We start from the raw sequence: 20,484 nt of genomic DNA, 5'->3' as shown, positions 1-20,484 counted from the left end.
GACCAAACCAAAATATAGTCAGGCGTTTATATAATCTCCGCCTACACCACGGACGTTGATATAGTCTACGCCACTCATCAGGCACTCGTATAGTTAACGCCCAACAAACAGGCGTTGGTAAAATGTACGCCTGGATGGGACGTTGGTTAAATGTACGCCCCGTCGGGCGTACGTAAAGTTAACGCGGGCAACATGCGTTTATATTCTTAACGCCTAAAGAGACGCGTTTATATAGTCAACGCCTAAAGTTTTAAAACTTTAGGAAATTTGCTTGGGGCGTTGTCTTTATCAATGCCCCATTTTTCTTTTTATTTTTGAACCCGGGCGAACGTATAATCTCCGTCCCACACACCAGGCGTTGCTATAGTTCACGCCCCATACCAGGCGTTATCTTTATCAACGGCCCATACAAGGCGTTATCTTTATCAACGCCCCATGCTAGGTGTAATCTTTATCTACGCTGGACGATGAAGCAGACTTTATATCAACGCGCGACCAAATTTATTCGTCACCCGCTACGCCACAGGACGGACTAAACCCAAATTTGGTATTTTTTTAGTCTTTGGTCTTTAGTTATACTCGCACCAATGTGGACGCTCTTAATAGCCATTATGAAAAAAATATAAAAATATATACATGAGAGACACTTGGAAAATGAAGGGCGCCAAAAACTAAAACAGCTTTCTAGTATAGAACTCGCTCTTTTAAAACAGGAGCAGATCCATCCGATTCTATAAACCCTTTAACCCAATTCCAAAAGTCATACGGGTTTATAGAATCGGATAGATCTGTTCCTTTTGAAAAGCAGATAATCGTAAAAACTAAGGAATTCTCAACAGATCACCACATATTGATGAAAAATGAAGAGAACAATTTGAAAAGACGTCGTGTGTTTGGTGCTCATTTTCAACTTCACTTTGCTTCTAACACTCGTTTCGAACTTAAACGGGTAATAGCCTCATTTCTTTTCAGCTCCATTCATTTGTGACCTAATTTGATTTATTGTTATTGTTCTGCTGCATTACTTAAATCAGTCCAGTTTGTATTATTCACATTTTAGGGTTCAACTATTGAGTGTTTCATAAGTTAAGATGAACATTTTATAGACTAATTCATCCAACAATTATTAGATTAGACTCTCTTTTGAGTCTTAATTTAAGCTGAAATTGTCTCCTCAGAACCCTTCCTAATCAAATTGGTAATCATAGAAATCTTAGATTCAAGGACGTCATTTGAACCTTCGGTTCTTTGAAATAGACAAAACTACTAGAGTAAAGTGTTATTAGTTGTATTCTGAGTCTTCTGATCGTTTCTGAGTGCAATTAAGCCGCAATGCTTATAGATGTATATTTATTATAGCAGTTTATAAGTCGGGTTAAATCCTACCCGAGACATGCAAAATAGGCAAAACAAAATAATGTAGGGTACTACAGCGCATATGGCATCGGTCTAATATCTTTTAGCAATTAGTAGCGAGTCATGTGAGTTTAAGTACATTGTTAGAGTATGTGAGAAAACTTAGGCAAAGAATTTAGGTAGGAGTACTGGAGTTGGTTAAATATACACCAAGCCTTTCTCCGTGATTGTGAATTTGGGTCTGTTTGATGAGTTTGGCTTATCGATGGCATGGTAGGAGTGAAGGCTACTTAAAATTCTGACAATGTTTTATTATGTTATTACTTGCTTTTTCTAATAAATCTATTATGGCTAACAAGGGATGCTGCTCGATCTGTTGACATAATACATTGTCTTAACAAGATTATTATAGCTAGAGTATCTTCCATTGAAGTGATTCATTCGTTCTTAATCTCTGTGCATAGGTTTCAGACCAGTTAAGATCGTTAGGCCTGTTTAACTCGGTATCTCCCCCTGTGAAAATCAGTTGTTATTGTGCTTTGATGGTGCTGCAGGGGGAATCTAGATTACCCAGGATATGTGGTTGTTTGTAGAACTTGTAATGGAGCTAAGATTGGCGATACTGAATCTGAACGAAGTGCCTGCTATAGCTTCTGGCAGCCATGATCTTATTTTTTGGGCTCTCATGTTTTTGCCTGGTTTAAATGGTTGTTAACTGACTCCAAAACTGCCAAGTCCTTTTTTACATTGTAAGATTTTCTTCATAAAATTGAATGTCAGGGTATGTCTCATATTTCTGTTTTACTTGAGCAATTATTTTTGGTATGTGTTTTTTTTTGGCGCTCTGTGCTGTTCATTGTACAACAGATAATAAAATTGACATTTTTGTGTTGGGTGACCAAGTCAAAGAAATTACCTCTTTAAGAGTTCCTTGTTAGAGTTTTCATATTGACTTTATCTGGCACTTTCAGATGATATGTAATTTGATCTGGCTAATATGCTTGATGACTGAAAAAAATGAAAAAGTCGATGCAACATTTTCATGTTTCTGCCTGAGTTCCATATCACAATTTTTTACCGACTTGCAGAATATCAAATTGCTTTATCTAAACTGAAGCTGAGTCTTTTGGACTTCATCTATTTAGCATTTCGTGTGCTTATATCTTGTCATTTGTCCCTCACCAAGCTGGTCTTGTTCAGCGTGTTTCAGGTGGTACTATTCATGCAACTGAAGGAATCCATGGGAGCATTTCAGGTGGTACTATTCTTGCACCTGAAGGAGTCCATGGGAGAATTTGTGGAATAAGAGAATAGGTGGAAACAGTTCTTGGTTCCATACAAGCTGATGGCTGGTTGCAAGGTCTAAGACAGGTCGAATCTCCAGTGAGTCCTGAAAAAGAAGCCATCCATCATGGACATACTAGCAGTTCCCCCGTCTTGGAGCAGGGGAGGATGCACCTTTACGATGGGATCTTGTGCGAGTCAAGGTGAAGATAGAGATACTGACATACTACCCACTTACCCCTTCTTCCTTTTCAGATAGTTCTATTTTGTTGACATCTTATCATCTGGCATATCTGTTCGGCGCCAGATAATATCTCCTGGAACGCCATCAGTGTCGCCCATCGAAAGAGTTGGAAAGTACGTGAACCCAGAGGTATGGAATGAATTGATTAGAGACCCAGACACTGTGAGTAATTTAAAATATGGTCAGTTAATCCATTTTTTGAGCATTTTCCCTGATAACCATGTATGTGTGATTCAAATTTGCTGTCATTCAACTCCTGCAGATAGTATTGATGTCCGAATTTCTAGGATTGGGAAGTTTTATAGGAGCTGTAGATCCATGTATGACGGGCTTCCTTAATTCCACCACGGTTGTAATGTAATGCACTGGCGGGAGTCGTTGCGAATAAGCTTCAAGTTTTCTCATGAGCAAGGGCATTGAGGAGGTGGTTGTCCATCTGAGCTCTTCCATTTCAGTAGGGTAATACCATTAAACTTTTACAAGTTATATGAAAACCTTCAGCCACCTATTCTTTTCTAAACAAAGTTGCTCACTCGAATTAGCAATGGTAGCTAGTATTCACCTGAAATTGAGTGGACGTAGTGTTTTTTCATTTGGCTGGCAGGTTTCACATATGAAAGGTGGGATATTCAAGTATCTAGAGGAAGTTCCAGAAGCACAGAGCCTGTGGGAGGTGGAGTATTTTGTATTGGACAAGAGAGTCTCTGTTGCATGAATTAGCTTAAGGAAGCATCGACTTTTTTCTATGGGTGCAAACAACCTGTAAGCGATGCTGACATGGAAGCTTTCGAGTGGGAATATGGAGTTTCATGCCTCTATTGTTTCTCCAAGAAATCTGAAGAAGAGAAAGATAGGACAAGCCCATATCGTTTCTCCGCAAAATCTGAAGAAGAGAAAGATAGGGTAAGAGTTTGCGTACAAAGAGCTACTTAAAGGTTAAACTGGGTAAACAGTCATTTATCTTAAATATAGTATTGCATATAAAGGTGGGTAAATAACCATTTAAAAAAAATTACCTGTAAACACTATAGGATAATTATTCATAAGGAAGGTTTACCAAAAGGCAATATGTAGGAGCAATTAGATGGATTGATCAAAAGGGTCTCACTTTTATCATATGCAAGTACAATCTCAAATCTGAGTCTGATGAGAACAGACAAGAGGACGAGAAATGCAATGAAATCGTTGCATCTATCAAGTAGAGCACAAGATATTAGTCTATTTCATTGAGAGCATTATGAGCTTCCAAAGAAGGAATGTCATAGAGTAGATATGGTTTGCATTGACTGAGGAAGGAAAGGTTCTCCTGAGTCGTATTTCGAGTACGTAACTTTTTTTTTTTTTTTGATAAAGATTTGCTGCAAACAGATGCGGCTGAATTAACTTTCTGTAATACTCTGCCTTCGCACCAGGTTTGTCAATTAAAATTTGATATAGGCAGGTATTTGCAGGAAAACCGATATTTGCACAAGTCGCAGCCTTGTCGGACAAAGATATTTGTCGATACAGAGATAAGGGGTCCCAATCCCAATGAACCTGGCCATGGCCAAGCTAGGGCGAATCAAAACCTAAATTGGCAAATGTGATGATTGTAAGAGCTCAGCTTTAGACCAGAGAACTCAAGAGGAAGCAAAAGCACCATTATACTTCAGGTACAAATTGATATTCACAAGCCCTAGCACTGTTGCAGTTTCAGTTCAATATTTTACCCCTGTAACAGCTAGCTTTGTAAAAATGTCTTCGTGATCTTAAATTGTAGCTCCCATGGCCCCTGTATCATTGAAAAAACAGTCCTTTGGTGTCTTATCCTTATAGGTCCTAGGAACTTTTGACCCTGTCTCCTTGTCTAGAGTGTACTATACGTAGTTGAATTAGTATCGAGTCAATAGAGTACATTTTTATGGGTGCCACTTCTGCACTCCGTTTTAACTAGGGTGCACATTCCTACTTCCCTCATTTGTTTGCTTTTTCTATACAGTTCTCTATTTTTTACTTTATTTTTCAATTATTAAATGTTATAGGAAATTATGCTTGAATGAAAATGATTTTTCTTTTTAAGATAATAAATATATATCCAACAAATGAGGATCGGAAAATTGGTGCACCCCGGTTAAGTGGGTGTGTCCAAAATGATACTTCCTTTCTTTGTCTGTGATTTGATTGTGAAATAGGGCCGCCTTTATTATTTGAAAAAAAAAAAACAGTTACGTATACAATCAGTAGTTCCCTCAGTTGGTGAGAGCAGCCAAAGACTTGACATTTTCAATTTGTAATCACAGCTGCTATAGTATATATACATGTACACACCTAACATTATGCATGAGTTACTTCTACTTCAGCTATTTGATCTCCTTCTTTCTATCATAAGCTTGCGAACTCATGATGGATGCTATTGGAGGATCGTCATCAGTTCATCATGGTCGTATGCTTTACCTTTATGTTTTTGCGGTGTTGTTGATTATTGGATGTGGTTTCTTTGATCTGGCTCTTTCTCACCGGCTACCAGACGTCGAAGGTACACATATGACTTCCTTTTCTCTAGAAATTGATACTTTCAGTTACACGTGCTAAGTAAGAAAATCATGTGTATATATTATTTATCAATAGTAATAGTATTATGCATGGCTGCTAATTAATTAATCTCTACATCTACAGTCGAGGCTCTAACAGAAATAGCAAAGACATTAGGAAAGCAAGGATGGGACTTTGCAAAATTGGATCCCTGTAATGGTACCGATGGTATTAACTGTAATTGCACTTCCTCTGGCGACGCCGTCTGCCATGTTACAGCAATGTAAGTTGAAAAATGATACATTCATCGAAGATGAAGCATCGAGGGTGCACCGTGAAAAAGTGTGTGACGGGGTGGTGGGGCCCACTTATATCCCTATTCCAATACAGAGAGGGGACATTTTTGACCATCCGATCCCCTCCCGGTGCCCACTTCGGTGCTGGGCTTTGGTGGATGTATCAAGACTCATGTAAGTTTGATCACTAAAAAGAACCGCATGTGACTTGGTTTTTGTGACACAATTATACACCGCACTTACACCATGATGTGTCGGTGGGGTTAGTTATATTAACCTAAAACCCCAATTTATAAACTATTGGTAAGAATCATTTTTTAGGGACCATGGTTTTTTTGGGATCATGGTCGTATTAGGCCAACCTCCCTATATTTATAAAGGGTGTCCTAAAGATAGGTAAATACATATTTATCCTTTATTTTAATTTAAATTAAAACTAATTTAATAACTATATAAATCTAATCATATACATCTAATCTAAATGAATTTATTAACGAAAATCAAAATCAAAAACAGGAGGGGAATCGAAATTTTTTAGTTTTGAAAAAAAAATTATACTTTTCTTCTTCTCTCTTTCCTTGACGTTCCTCGTTCGATTGAATAATCCATTAATCTTTTTAATTCGTTTTTTGATTGGGCAAATTGAGTAGAAATCATCAAAATATGGTTTAAATGGAAATTAAAGTGGCATGTTCGGTTAGGAATAGTTTTTAAAAAATTAGTTTTGTAACTGAACATTCTGAAAAACCAAGAACACGAAGAACACTTCGGTTATCACGAATTTAATTTTTCGTAACCAAACTCCGAGTTCGGTTGGTTCGCAAAAAATAGTTTTAACCGAACTCCTCATTGAAAACCAATATATTGTGTTCGGTTGCTTCCCAAAAAATTCTAAAACTAGTTAGTAACCGAACTCTACCCATAATACAAAAAAAAAACAAAAAAAAACAATATAACCGAAATGTGTAATTTTTCCCATTATGTTGAGTTATGATTTAACCGAACTTTGCCTACTCTGTTCGGTTGGTTTGCAAAAATTTCTAAAACTATGTAACCGAACTCTACCCATATTACAAAAAGAAAAAAGAAATTCTAATGTAACCGAACTGTGCTATTTTGCCTACTATGTTGAGTTTCAATTTAACCGAACTTGTCCCATTATGTTCGGTTTGTTCGCAAAAAATCTTGACAAACCGAATTCTTCACTAATTGCATACATGTGGAGTTCGGTTAGATATGTTGTTGGGTTAAAGTTTGAGAACCATCCGAACATTACTCTGTAAATCCTATAAACAAAGTTCGGTAACATGTCTGTTTACCGAATGACTAAAAATCTCCATTAAAGAGCGAGTTCGGTAACCTGCGTGTTTGGAAAAAGTAACTGAACTACACTTTCAGATGAGTTCGGTAACCTGTTCTTCACATAAGGTAACCGAACAAGCCCAAATCTACTCTAAAAATATACAGTTTTTTGAAAATTTGGAGAAATTCAACCAACATTATCTAAGTTTGAAGCATACCTGGGTACCGAAATACCCATCGTTTTTCATGTTTTCCTTCTTCATCTTCTCTAACTTTACTCTCTCAATAATTCTACTTCTTTAAAGAAAAAAACCATATGATTTTTTAATCTCACTAATTATTTTTAACTTAATCATCTCACTAATCATTACACTAACTCATGGTTTAAAAAGGCGCTTCTGAGGTGCGCTTTTAGGTGTTTTTTTGCGCTTTAGGTCATAGGCGCTTCTAGAACGCCGCTATGTGATTTGGTATATATTAGAATATAAAAAATTGGGCTTTGAGGCCCAATAAGGACTGCTAGTCAGATCCGAGGAAGAGAAAATTAATGGTCCAGTGATGAAGATTTCCCTATGGGGAATGATGATCATGATGACAATGATTGCCTACATGATGATATGAATGATGCAAACATTCGTGGCTAGTATGTTTTTATAGCTCTTGAGTAGAATAGGCGTATCAGTATGCTCAGTTAGTTTAATAGATTCTTTTATTATCTCTGAAGTTCGTATTTTTCTTTTCTTAGGTTGGAGACTTCTTATTTATACATATTATTATTATATATTTTAAAAAGCTCGCTTTCGCTTTACGCTTTTGCAACGCTTTACGCTTTGACATGAAAACACTTCACCCCACGCTTTCGCTTTTTAAAACCTTGCACTAACTATTATTAACACTAACTAATTATTATCCAAAATTAATCAGGAGGATAACTTAGGGATTAATATAAATATCTAAATAAGGGATGATCTAAATTTACTTCTAATGTCTTACCCAAAATAAAATCATGATCCCAAAAAAAAACCATGATCCCCTAAAAATCGTTCATTGATAAAACCTTGTGGGCCTATAATTATCCTTAAAATTGTTTTTCGAACGCATTTTAGAACAAGGACTACGGGGCGTAGTAACTCCTCCATATTGAAGTAGTTGGACCAAAAAGAGACTACTATTGGTGAAGTTACTCCCTTGAGATGCCCTATCGAATTCGAGTTCTACTCAAGTGAAGTAAGCTCGAAAGTGAAGATTATATGGCAAAATGAACGCCATCCCACCTTTCTTTTCTTTTTTGTCTTTCTCTAACCTAGATGTCTTTCTCTAACCTAGAAACTTTACCTCATAACTGTACGGTTTTGAATGAGATAGAGTGTTATCACATAGCCCTTGTTCTTAGCACCGCCAAATAGTGCCTCTTTTCTGCAGACTTTTGGGGTTTCTTGAATATCAGCTCCACCACAGGTGTTCCCGACAGTAGGGGCTTCCTGTGAATAAGTTTAACAGTCTTTGAATTTAAGCTACTGTACCTCTTGTGTTGATAAACTGATTTTGGATTGTGTAGAGTGCTTGATAGACAGAGCTTAGCGGGCATATTACCTCCAGAGCTTGTCAAGCTTCCTTACCTCCAAGTAATGTAAGACTGATCATCAGTTTGGTCTTCTCTATCGCTTATTAATTTTCTTTAAATATCAGGCTTTCTAATTTCTCAACTGATATAATTGTGATTTTTTTCTTATTTTTTTCTTTTTAAAATTTCGTTAGTAACCTTGACCGCAACTACCTCAACGGTTCAATCCCAAAAGTATGGGGTTCTATGAAGTTGGTGAACATGTAAGAATATATGTATCATTCTATTCTCCTATACAAATAACAAAATTTTCAAATCAGATGTTGCTATTTTCCAACATTAATAGTAATAGAGAGTGAAACAAATCAAATGCAGCTCGCTCTTTGGAAATCGATTATCTGGCCCAATCCCGGAAGAGATAGGAAATATCACTACTTTAAAAAATTTGTAAGTTCTCTTATTGATTGCTTCTTGTCCACTCAATATTTAGCTGTTGTTTGCCGATTAACATTAATGTTCACTTTACAGAGCTTTGGAAATCAATCAACTCTCTGGGCATCTTCCTCAAAAACTCGGAGACATCGTAGGCATAAACCGGATGTAAGTTTTTTTAGTGCATATTCACTTTTTGAGATTTTACAACTCGGAGGAATTTGTGTTTTTTTATAATAAAATAAAACTGGTTGATTGCTCTTTGTAACTGTTGTAGAGTGCTTAGCTCGAATAATTTTACTGGGGAAGTGCCGCCAACTTTTTATAAGTTAACCAACCTGACAGACTTGTAAGATTGATAAAGTGTGAGGCATCTTAATTTAATTCATTGAACAACTTTTGGATAGCATATGTATATAATGCATTTGGAATTGTGATGCAGCCGAATAAGTGACAATCAGTTCACTGGAAAGATACCTAGCTTTATAAAGAATTGGACCAACCTTGAAAGACTGTGAGATTTTACACCTTTTGATCGAGTTCATGTTCACTACTTCTCTTCGTTCCTTATCACTTCTAATTTCTTTAATATTTGTAGAGAGATTCAAGCAAGCGGTTTGGAAGGACCAATTCCATGTGACATCTCTGCCTTGGAGAATTTATCAATTTTGTAAGTTGATTAATCAAATTTTTATCTTTCGGAGATGTTGTTGGCCTGTTTTTTTAGTACCGAGTAGTTCAGGCATAAATTGGGAAAATTATGAAAACGTTCATCTATTAAGGAATTAAAAAAATAAAAAACCTAAACCTTCAACTAAACAAGAACGGAATATTAAGTTTATCTAGACTATCCGTACCACTATCATCGAGGTTGTTTTATATGTCTTGCTCAATGTCTCAATGCAGGAAGATTAGTGACTTACGTGGTAATAAATATGGTCCTTTTCCACCACTTCATAACTTGAAAAGCATGTACATACTGTAAGTTGGATATGTTGATTATTCCATTTATATGCACTTCTTTCTTCTGTCTTATGTAAGAGGTTCCATATCTTATGATCAATAATTTCTTATATCTGGTTTTGTTTAGTACTCTAAGGAGTTGCAATATTAACGGAACATTACCCACCTACTTTAGCAGTATGAAAAGGCTCAAGTCCTTGTGAGTTCACTTACCTTTTCCTTACTTTTCCTTTAACAATAAAAGAATAGTAAACTATTGTTACATTGAGGATGTTTATCAATAACATCCTTTGCTGATTTGTAATCAGATTTTCCTTTAACTTTAGGAAGTCTCAAAAAACCATCTCCACCCGTAAAATTTTGGGTGAAAGTAGTACAGTTGTCATGCCTTCATAGAGGAGCGGTTTTATTTTTGGAAAAATAGATATTATTGATGGCATGGATTGTTTAAGCCTCTAAAAGATCTTTCGAAACAAGAGGATGAGGGAGAGGATGTAAATCCAAATATACGAACACACCGTTTTCACATTATTTATTTCAGTGTTTCCATTAGGAGAATAAACTTTTGGAAAAAGTAAAATAAATCCTATGTGACCAAAAAATATTATGACCTAAACAAATCTGGAAATTGAGGACACAATTCATTGTCAGTATACATTTCATTACTGTTTTCTTCTACTACTCTTTATTGTTGTATTGTTTGCCTCTCTTTGCAGAGATCTCAGCTTTAACAAACTTTCGGGAGAAATTCCAAACAACTTCATCAATCCTTCTCTAGTTAAATTTCTGTAAGAGATTTTATTAATTCTTCTCCAAAATAAGATTAATTATGGGATATAAAATATGCATGCAATGAATTGACTTTCAATTAGGTACTTAACCGGAAACTTGCTGACTGGACCTTTACCGAGTTGGATGCTTGGAGAAGTAAAAAGTATGTAAGTACCATTTCCTTAATGCTTAACCATTGGAGTTCATCTTGGTAAATATGTTCATATTCTATTGTATCTCTACACCAGGTATATATATTGTTCCGATGACAATACTAGTTGCATCTTTTCCCATTATTGCAGCTAGAAATTCCTCTAGTCCTGTTCTTCGGGCGGTTATAGGTCAACAAAAAGTTGTTATATGAGAATTTGGTGCTGACCAGTTTTGGAACCCATTAAATTTACCACTGTACTACTGTGATATAGGAAAACTATACCATTACACTAACTTTCTAAGTCTCTGGCTTACTTTTTCACCAGTGCAATGTTGTAAAAAACCTTCGTGTGCTAAGGATTAGCAAATACGAAACATTTTATAACCTTACTTATATTTCTTTTTTGATACATACCTTATTATAGTGATCTTTCATACAACAATCTCACATTGGAGAACTCATGGGGTTGTCAACTGAACCGTACTATGTAAGAAAAATTTCTATCACCCAACTTGTACTTTTTGCACTTTGCCTGATTATTTAATTGAGTATACATTGTGGGAGACTTTCATCTTTTTTATTGGACAGAAATTTATTTGGAAGCTCTTCAATAAGAAACAGCTCGTAAGTTTTCATTCATTCTACTCGAGAAATTTGCATTTTGAATAAACAAAAAGTGATCTCGCAATCTGAACATGCTCTCTCAAACATTGTGTGCTGAAATTATGAAGGAATGGCATACCAAAATGCTTGAAGAGCCTCGTTTGTGATCAACCGGGTAATTAAGTATAAATCTCCTGAAATATTTGAGAACATAAGATATTGTTTTCTCCACTGGTTATGTACGTATATTAACATTTTTCATACACTTTTCCAGATCGTCATTCGTTCAACATCAACTGTGGTGGAGAAAGTTTTCTTGTGAATGGAAGTGATGATGGCAACTACGATTGGGATCAGAATGCAGAGGGCTCTTCGAACTTTTACCACCAAAGAACTAATAATTGGGCCTTAAGTACCACTGGTGATTTCATGGACAATAATGACGGTAGTGACATTCTTATAGCTGGAATTCCTATAACATCTCTCTCGATGGCGGATTCAGAATTATACACGGCCGCACGCAAATCTCCTCTATCTCTAACTTATTATGGGTTTTGTTTGATCAATGGGAATTATACTGTGAACCTCCACTTCGCTGAGATAGAATTCCTCCCAAATGATAAATCACAAGACAGTCTTGGGAGGCGTGTGTTCGATGTCTACATTCAGGTATGTAATAACATCCTGAAAGTTTGCTTTTTTTCTTTCCTTCATATGACATAAGAAATTCTTTATTTAACTTGATAGCCATTGCAGGGAAAGCTTAAGTTGAAGGATTTCAATATTGTGAAAGCAGCAGGTGGAGTTCGCCAGGCAGTCATTAAAACATTCAATGTGTCAGTTACTAGTAATTCCTTGGAAATTCGGTTTTACTGGGCTGGAAAAGGCACACAAAGGATCCCTAAAGCCGGATTCTATGGTCCTCTTGTTTCAGCTATTTCTGTATTAAATCCTGGTACTACGTTTTGTTTTTACTATCTATGCACCCTCTTTCTTACTTTCGCCATACAAACAAGCTCAGATCTGCACAGTTGCTGCATGTTCGAGTATGCAGGAACTAGCAAACCAAATGATTTGCATTTATATCTAATGATGTCGTATCTTATTTTTAGATTTTGTACCTCCTCGTTCAAACACTCGTGGGAAAAACATACCTGTAGGTGCTGTGGCAGGAATTATTGCTGCTGTATTATGTTTTGTCTTTATTCTGGCGGGTGCCGTCTGGGGGAAGGTTTATTTGGGGAGAAGAAATGCGATCGATAAAGGTAATTTTATGTCAAGGCACCTATGTTTGTCTATAGTTATGCCAAAACACTAACCAAAGCCAAACAGCAACGGAAATCAACATTTGAACTGACGTACCCAAGTCATGTCTTTATCTGGTATCATTTGTTTTCTGTATCTTCTCTTTAATGATGAGCTTTCTTTCTTGTACTGATTTGTATTTTATAGAACTAAGAGGTTTGGACCTAAACACTAATTCCTTCACGTTGAGGCAAATAAAAGCTGCAACGAACAACTTTGCTGCAGAAAACAAGATTGGTGAAGGTGGTTTTGGACCTGTTTATAAGGTATCTACATCCAGAGCATTGCTCGTACTCCATCATCTAGCTACCAGTGATATACTTACATGGATCTCTTATGAGCAAATGCAGGGATATCTGTTAGATGGCACTATAATTGCTGTTAAACAACTATCTGCCAAATCTAAACAAGGAAATCGTGAATTTATAAACGAGATAGGCATGATTTCTGGCTTACGACACCCTAATCTTGCAAAGCTTTATGGATGCTGCGTCGAAGGAAATCAGTTGCTTCTTATTTATGAATACTTGGAAAATAATTGCCTTGCCCGTGCATTGTTTGGTGAGTAATTGGACACATTTTGTTTCCTACTATCTTGTACGCTGCATTTAATATAATATTAAAGATTAAGGTACCACGAATTTTTGGTTGATTGCATATTATAGAAGAAGAAGCGGTCCAATTGAAGCTTGATTGGCCAACAAGGCAGAAGATTTGTATAGGTATAGCCAGAGGCCTAACTTATCTGCACGAAGAATCAAGGCTGAAGATTGTTCACAGAGACATCAAGGGTACTAACGTGCTTCTCGATAAGGATCTTAACCCAAAGATTTCTGACTTTGGTCTGGCAAAACTGGACGAGGAAGATGACACCCATATCAGCACTCGGATTGCAGGTACTCGGTAAGTTTGCATATTTTCTTCATTTGATTTTTGATTGCTAAACACTAGAATCCCAGTATGCTTTATACTAGTTGAACATATGTGGGTGTGTAATTTGTGCTTTTCAGTGGTTACATGGCACCGGAGTATGCATTAAGAGGCTATTTGACAGATAAAGCAGACATTTACAGTTTTGGAGTTGTTGCGTTAGAAATTGTAAGTGGGAAGAGCAATACAAGTTATCGGACAAAAGAAGAGTGTGTTTATCTTCTTGATTGGGTAATAATTATAAAATCTCTAAACTTTTGATATTTGCTTATCAGATTATTTTGATTTGATTTCTTAAGTGAATCTACCAACGATATGATTATTTTGATTCTCGGTATGCTCAGGCTTTAGTTCTTCAGGAGAATGGAAATTTAATGGAGTTGGTTGATCCAAAGTTGGAGTCTGAATTTGAGGAGGAAGAGGTTTTGCGGATGATTAATATAGCTCTCATGTGCACCAACACATCTCCCACCTTAAGGCCTAAGATGTCTTCAGTAGTCAGCATGCTTGAAAGCCAAACTTCTATCGGAGAATTCGTTTCGAATTCAATAAGTGAATCTACCGATGATTTGAAATTCGAAGCGGTTAGAGATTATCATTATGATCAAACACAGAGTATTTCTAAGGATACCCCGTTCTCGGAGTCTTCAACATCTGCTGCTGATCTTTATCCGCTCATTAACGAATCAGATTACTGGACTAACAGAGATTAGAGAAGTTATACAACTTCCAAGTCATTATATAAACTAGTTCGATATAAGAGTTGATGGAGTTTACATATGTGTTTAAATGTATAATATGCCTATTCGGAGTTTTGTCCAACTTTTCAATTCCCGCCTTGAATTGTAAGTAATATAATCTATCCGCTGTGTTGGAGGATTTTCATAAAATTACATATATCAGTACTATCGTTGAACTAGGTTTTCATCGGTGCTACTGCCAAGATAATTGTTATTGCTAAGGATGGATGTTATTTCTAGTGTCACGTCAGAAGTGCTTGGTATTTTATTAGAGAAGTGTTTGGTTGTTGTCTCTTCAGAATTGCCTAGTTCAAGTGTCTGGTCAGAGAAGTGTCTGGATCTCAGTAATTTCCAGTGTCAGATCAACAATGTTGCTGTTGGATCAGTACAATTGTTACCGCTACGCCGTAAAGGATTTACATATATGCATTGGTTGGTAATATGGATTAAACATCCAATATTCCAATGGCATATAACATTGGTTGGATCAGTATGGCAGTGTTTAATTCATATGGGTCGAGATAAGGGGCGCGATTCGATATGCTGCTCCAGGTAGATATTTGGGCTCGATTGGTTATGTTGCTCCCTGGTAGAAATTTGTCTCACTTTTGTATTTCAGTTCGTAGATCAAACTGTTGGCTTAGTAAATTCTTACTGATATGAAGAGTATGGAATCGGTTGCTGGCGTCTACAGTTACGAGATCACGGTGCTAGAGTTGTTTACTCCTACAAATTGCATAATCACGGATGGTTTAAGCTTCATACAACTAGTTAGAGATAAATATGCATTCTACGAATCTTTTTTTGAATGAACATAAATTAGGTAAATCCGGAGAAAATTTGCTGAATAAAAGAGAAATATGCATTCTACAGATTTTAAATAAACAAAAAATAAGCATCAAGATAACCAAACCGCAGTGATTATAGCCTAATCTATCAACCTGATTACATCATTTTCTAATAAAATATGCCTAATAATGTCATAGATTATAACTTTCTACTAAGCATTTTATTAAACATTTGTCGTGCACTAGTTTGGTTTCCAATAATGATCTTATATTTTCATTTCCAAAACAAAAGTAAAGTAATAAAATTAAATATGATTTCTATTCTAAGTTTTTACATCTCTAATCTCTAAACTCAATCATCACAACTCATATTTTTAGACAAACACAACAATTTTGAAATCACCACATCTCTCAAACCACAAATCCAAATAGAAAATTTCAAAATGGTTTTGAAGATAAATTCATGATTTACAAGTTTCATGTTATACACGAATTCAAAATAACAACACAAAGATCATAAAAACGAAATTATTCGAGACTAAATTTCTACTCGTCAGAAATTTTCAGCAACATTATGTGGTTTTGTAAAATACCTTAAAAATACTTTTCAGACTCTAAAAATTATGATATTTTACGTGGATGATCTTTAAGGTGTCTAATATATCTGGTTAAAATTTCAAGACCCAATTATTTTTCGTTAAGGAGATGCACAGAAAACTCCATAATATGTTACACCCCATGTCCAATACGAACAAATATCAATTTTAGTTATAAATAATCTAAAATTCCAAGAATCGTGAGAATAGTATATCATAGTGATTTGTTAAAATAAAATAAACGACAATACTTATCGTGTTTCAGCAATTGGTTCTCGTTTAATCTCTATGGCAGAAGAAACCGTCTTAAAATTGTTGGAACAATTGCCGAAATCCGCTTGCAAAACAATTACAAAGAAAAAACCAAACAAATAATAAATGTTATGGCTGAGTCACGACCAGGTCGCTCTCTTTAAGACGTTTCGCGGCTCTGCGTAAGATTGTGTAAGCAGATCTTCCATGTCGCGTCGTCCACAGGATAAAACAGCCGAGTTCAATCTCTTACACAATCACTCTTGCACGATGAGAGGATGTGAAAACTTATACACTTCATTCTTGCTCAGAAACTCATTTAGAAAAATAAGGATGTTCACACACTTATTTTCTTTCTCCAAAATTCATTTTCTTATTAAAAATCAAATCATAAAAGAAAAACTCTCATCTTTTTCATTTTTGCAACCAAAAATATGATTTATAGTAAAGGTTTTCAAAATAGTTTAATGAAAATTAATTATGATGTAACTCACACAATTAACACCCATTAAAAATAAAACGGTCAAAACATTAATGACATAATTAATTTATTTTTTTATGAAAACCTTTATGAGTATTAAAACAATTTTAATGAAAAACTAATATGTTTTAAAACATATATTCCCAACACATTGTGTTGTCATGCACGAGAGCATGACTCAAATCATATGTTGGGATAAAAATATTTAGTCCAAGGACAAAAAGAAAATGTCCGGATGATGCATATACAGTAAATAGGCAAAAGTCAAAATATGAGTTAGTATATACCAACTAATCTTTCCATATAAATCAAAAAACTTAATTAGAGCAAATTTAGCTGAAATTAAGCAGACTAATTGGTGCATATCAGTCTAAATTTTCTATTCTTATTAAAGGAAACATAAAAAACTTGTGTTCTTAAACAAGTTTTGAACAACTTTGTTCTTGCATTGATAAGTTTTTTTAATGGAGAATAACAAGAAGGTTGCTTGTTCATGGTGGTTGGGCAAACATATCGATTCCAATCAATCTCCATGGCTTCAAGCTATTCTCAATGGTAATATCTCTCTTTATATTTGTCCATCTCTAGTTAATTATGACCAATTTAAACCTCTTATTCTAATTGATTTCATTGATAATCCGATTGACACTGATGTCATTATATGCAGATTTGGACGACAAAATGAAGGCTGTCGTATCACTTATTATGCAAGACGATGGAGATACTTTTGCTCAAAGAGCGGAGATGTACTACAAGAACAGAACTCAACTGGTTAAAATGATGGAAGAGTTTCATAGATCATACCGTTGCTTAGCGGAACGATACGATCGGTTAAGGCCTGAATCGGATCATGCATCTACTTCTTTAAACTCTTTCATTAACGTGGAAAGCAGCCAAAACATAGATAGCAATGGGGCTAATGGAGACAGTACTTCCAGTACTAGTGATCCCAATCCAGCAACATCTGTACATGCTGCCGAAGATCCTGAATCCAAAACCGTGGAACATGGTTCACATGATGCTCAATGCGAAACTGATAACGATGACGAAAAGGAGAAATGTGGGAGACAGATTGCTGTGAGCTGCTGCGAAAACGGCAATTTGTGGTTTGATACGAAAATGCAAGTCTCAAAGCTGATTGAAGAAAATATAAAACAACAATCGGAGTTGATAAGACGAAACAATGAAAAGAGAGAAGCCATTAAAGACCTTTGTTTGCAACTAGACAAATTAACTGAAGAAAACATGATTCTTCGGTCTCGCATTCCAAACTTGAAGGGAAGGCTTCTCGGAGTCCTCTTGGGTTGCCCATCTAGGAAGGAATAGGAGTAGTCTTGGTTAGGTTATTGGTTTTTCGCACTATGGACTTATAATGTTCTGCAGTACTTTCTATGTAATGATGGCTCGGCAGAAAATTATGCCGTCACTGATTATACTGCAAGTTTGAAAAATAATTTTATTTAAAACCTTACCTTCCATTAGCTGCAATAATCCGATCACCTGTCTCAATCTTTATGTCCATGCAACGCGTCTTAAAATCATTGAGCTTATGAGAATTGTAATGCCCAGTAATGGATTAATTGCCAAAAGAGATTAAAAACCTGATAAACATAAACAATCGAGCTTGCACCTTTTTTTTTTGATAGGTTAAATACAATCCAGCTTGCACTGTGCTCAACCATTGCACCACCTTAATATAAAACAAAAATGATAGATGCACCCAATTTTCAGAACCGTGGTGGACACCATGTGAGAGGGGGTGGGGCCCACGCCTGCCCACCATCCTCCTGATGTTGAGAACGCTGCATTAGGGACCGTGAGATCCCTCTCGGTGCACACTGTATCGGTGTGTAGCAAAGCCGAATATAAAATGCCCTCGCTTAAACTACAAGCTCATGCGACTAAGCCTGACACAATCCACGGTCAAAGAAGCTCAATCTCTCATAATTTATTTATTTTTCATAGGAAAGGATACATTAAGAACTTAAATTCTAAACTAGATTTTACATGAGTGGAGTATTTCATTAAATCTCCAAATTCTTGAGTGGAGACTCAATCCGTTGACCTCCCACGTGAGAGTCAAGCTCCTTCCCAACTGGGCTAGATGATTCAATCTCTCATAATCACGAAAAAATGTACAATCATCTCCATGCAAATTTTATAAGGATTTTTGTTATAGAAAAGCTAGAATGGATGGGGGAAGTTGACTTTTTGTCATATTAGATTGACTTGGAGTCAATAAATGGGAAAATAGATAAAACTATCCCTAGCTTTTAGTTATATTCTCTTAATCCACATTCACTTGTAAGAACACCATCACGTAGGCACAGTTTAATATAATTGTTTGATTAGCTTATCATCGCAACAGCTCCGATCATCATTCTTCTTTTTTATACCACATAAAGTTGTATTCCAAAACATTAAGATGTATGGTGTGAATTGTTTTGTTGATAATTAGGGTTTTACACCTTTTGATCATGAACTATTTTTTCCTATAGACTTGCATATTAAGTTACTCCCAGGGATTATGACGCACTTCCTTTCCACGGTGCTTTAGTTTCAGAGGGGCACTGTTGATTCTAAACTCCGAAGACTCTTTTTATCATTTTACCATTTTTCTTTTCTTCCCCTAGGATAGTTTGGTGTTAGCCACAAAACTTAATAACTGCTTCACAGTTGTTCAAGCAAGCCTACAAAATGCTACCTTAATGGGAGATTGTCCTAACTAATCCCAAAAATACCATAAAAAGGTTAGTCCGGTTAATAACACATTGTGAAACGACCAGATTAACAAGATACTACGATCGTCCATAACGGTCGGGACCTTATGATCTGACTAATTAAACATGTCCTGATAATTATGGCATGACCAAAAATTTTGTGGGAAAATACTGACCAGCCATCCAAACAACAAACAGAAATCGAAAAAAGGTTGAGTCCGGCCATAGGCCGAGGTGATACCTAGTACAATTATATAAGTGCATGGTTTTTTCTTATTGTACTCCCTCTCAAGAAGTTATAAGCATAGTAACTTCAAATAATTAGAAAAATAAGGTAGTTCAATCAATAAGAAAAATTCTGGGCCTGTAAACTTTATACATATGGATATTAGCTAAAGCGCATTTGACAATTAAATAATCCAACTACAATTCCTCAACACTAAAGGTTCCCGTACAACTCTAAGGCAAAACACTACCAAGTAATATGTTTTCTAGGCATCTTCCTTTTAAGGTTTCATGTAAATCAGAATGTGATTACTTTATCAATAAAATCCATACTAAGTATAAACAACGTGATCTTAGTTCACAGTTCATTTTAAACTTCAAGTAGTAAACGTTCAACATATTGGCTTAAAATTATGATAACTAAGGTGCACAAAAACATATAAAGAGAATTTTCCAAGTCATTCCATTTAACATATTCATCTTAACAAATATTGTTAATAATTTTAGCAATCGATAACCAATCACAGAAAGCAAAAATATAGTCTAACGCAGTACTACCTGTTGGAAAAACAAGTTTGGTTTTAAACAATTAAAAATTTAATTTGGCTTGACCCGTAAATCTTTTGCTCCCTTACTTGTTTTCAAGTGAATGCTTAAAACATTGGTCCTATTTTCACACAAGTTTACAAACATGAAGTACATGTTTTATTGTGTCACACATTCTTTAAGAAAAAGAATCCTTGATAATAGCGAGTCTTCTCGTTTGTGACGACAACTGATTTTTGGAACTTTGCAAAAGAAATTGAAAAAATATGTTTTCCATAGAGAAGGAAAAATACAATAATCATTATCTTCACACTTGAATTCTGTTTTGTCAACTGACAAAAGCATCGCACAACTTTTCTACTCACTTTATTCTTCTTCTACTGTTTGAAGCCTCTTTTACGTTTTTCTATATCATTGTCTT

At 35.7% G+C, this 20,484-nt stretch overlaps 2 protein-coding genes across 7 annotated transcripts; both read left to right on the top strand.

Moving 5' to 3' along the window:
* Positions 1-769: 769 nt before the first annotated feature.
* On the top strand, positions 770-14,753 carry LOC113358821 (probable leucine-rich repeat receptor-like serine/threonine-protein kinase At3g14840). 6 transcript variants are annotated; one of them, XR_003364737.1, is made up of 30 exons: positions 770-949; positions 2,557-2,843; positions 2,948-3,013; positions 3,147-3,343; positions 3,489-3,787; positions 4,336-4,536; positions 5,253-5,399; positions 5,540-5,678; positions 8,552-8,623; positions 8,752-8,820; positions 8,933-9,004; positions 9,086-9,157; positions 9,267-9,338; positions 9,432-9,503; positions 9,588-9,659; positions 9,896-9,970; positions 10,080-10,151; positions 10,669-10,740; positions 10,825-10,890; positions 11,302-11,364; positions 11,466-11,501; positions 11,609-11,655; positions 11,755-12,149; positions 12,237-12,435; positions 12,593-12,745; positions 12,933-13,051; positions 13,136-13,346; positions 13,451-13,681; positions 13,796-13,946; positions 14,060-14,583. XR_003364737.1 is itself a non-coding variant. In XM_026602527.1 (30 exons), exons 7-30 carry the CDS (start codon positions 5,264-5,266, stop codon positions 14,426-14,428), a joined length of 3,042 nt encoding a protein of 1,013 aa, XP_026458312.1. In that variant the 5' UTR covers positions 770-949; positions 2,567-2,843; positions 2,948-3,013; positions 3,147-3,343; positions 3,489-3,787; positions 4,336-4,536; positions 5,253-5,263; the 3' UTR covers positions 14,429-14,753. The 6 variants fall into 6 exon arrangements, 5 of the variants coding, with proteins under 5 accessions (XP_026458312.1, XP_026458313.1, XP_026458309.1 ...); XM_026602527.1 differs by having other exon boundaries at positions 2,567-2,843; positions 13,451-13,688; positions 14,060-14,753; XM_026602528.1 differs by having other exon boundaries at positions 3,147-3,308; positions 13,451-13,688; positions 14,060-14,753.
* Positions 14,754-16,993: 2,240 nt separating this feature from the next.
* LOC113360752 (protein NETWORKED 3A-like) lies at positions 16,994-17,898 on the top strand. The gene is made up of 2 exons (XM_026604218.1): positions 16,994-17,127; positions 17,240-17,898. The coding sequence occupies exons 1-2, from the start codon at positions 17,037-17,039 to the stop codon at positions 17,896-17,898; spliced, it is 750 nt and encodes a 249-aa protein (XP_026460003.1). The 5' UTR covers positions 16,994-17,036.
* The last annotated feature ends 2,586 nt before the right edge of the window (positions 17,899-20,484 follow it).

This window comes from Papaver somniferum, chromosome 3 (assembly GCF_003573695.1).
Source record: "Papaver somniferum cultivar HN1 chromosome 3, ASM357369v1, whole genome shotgun sequence".
NCBI classification, from domain to species: Eukaryota; Viridiplantae; Streptophyta; class Magnoliopsida; order Ranunculales; family Papaveraceae; genus Papaver; species Papaver somniferum.
Note: the sequence above shows the minus strand (reverse complement) of the source record. Positions and strands in the feature narration are given on the sequence as shown.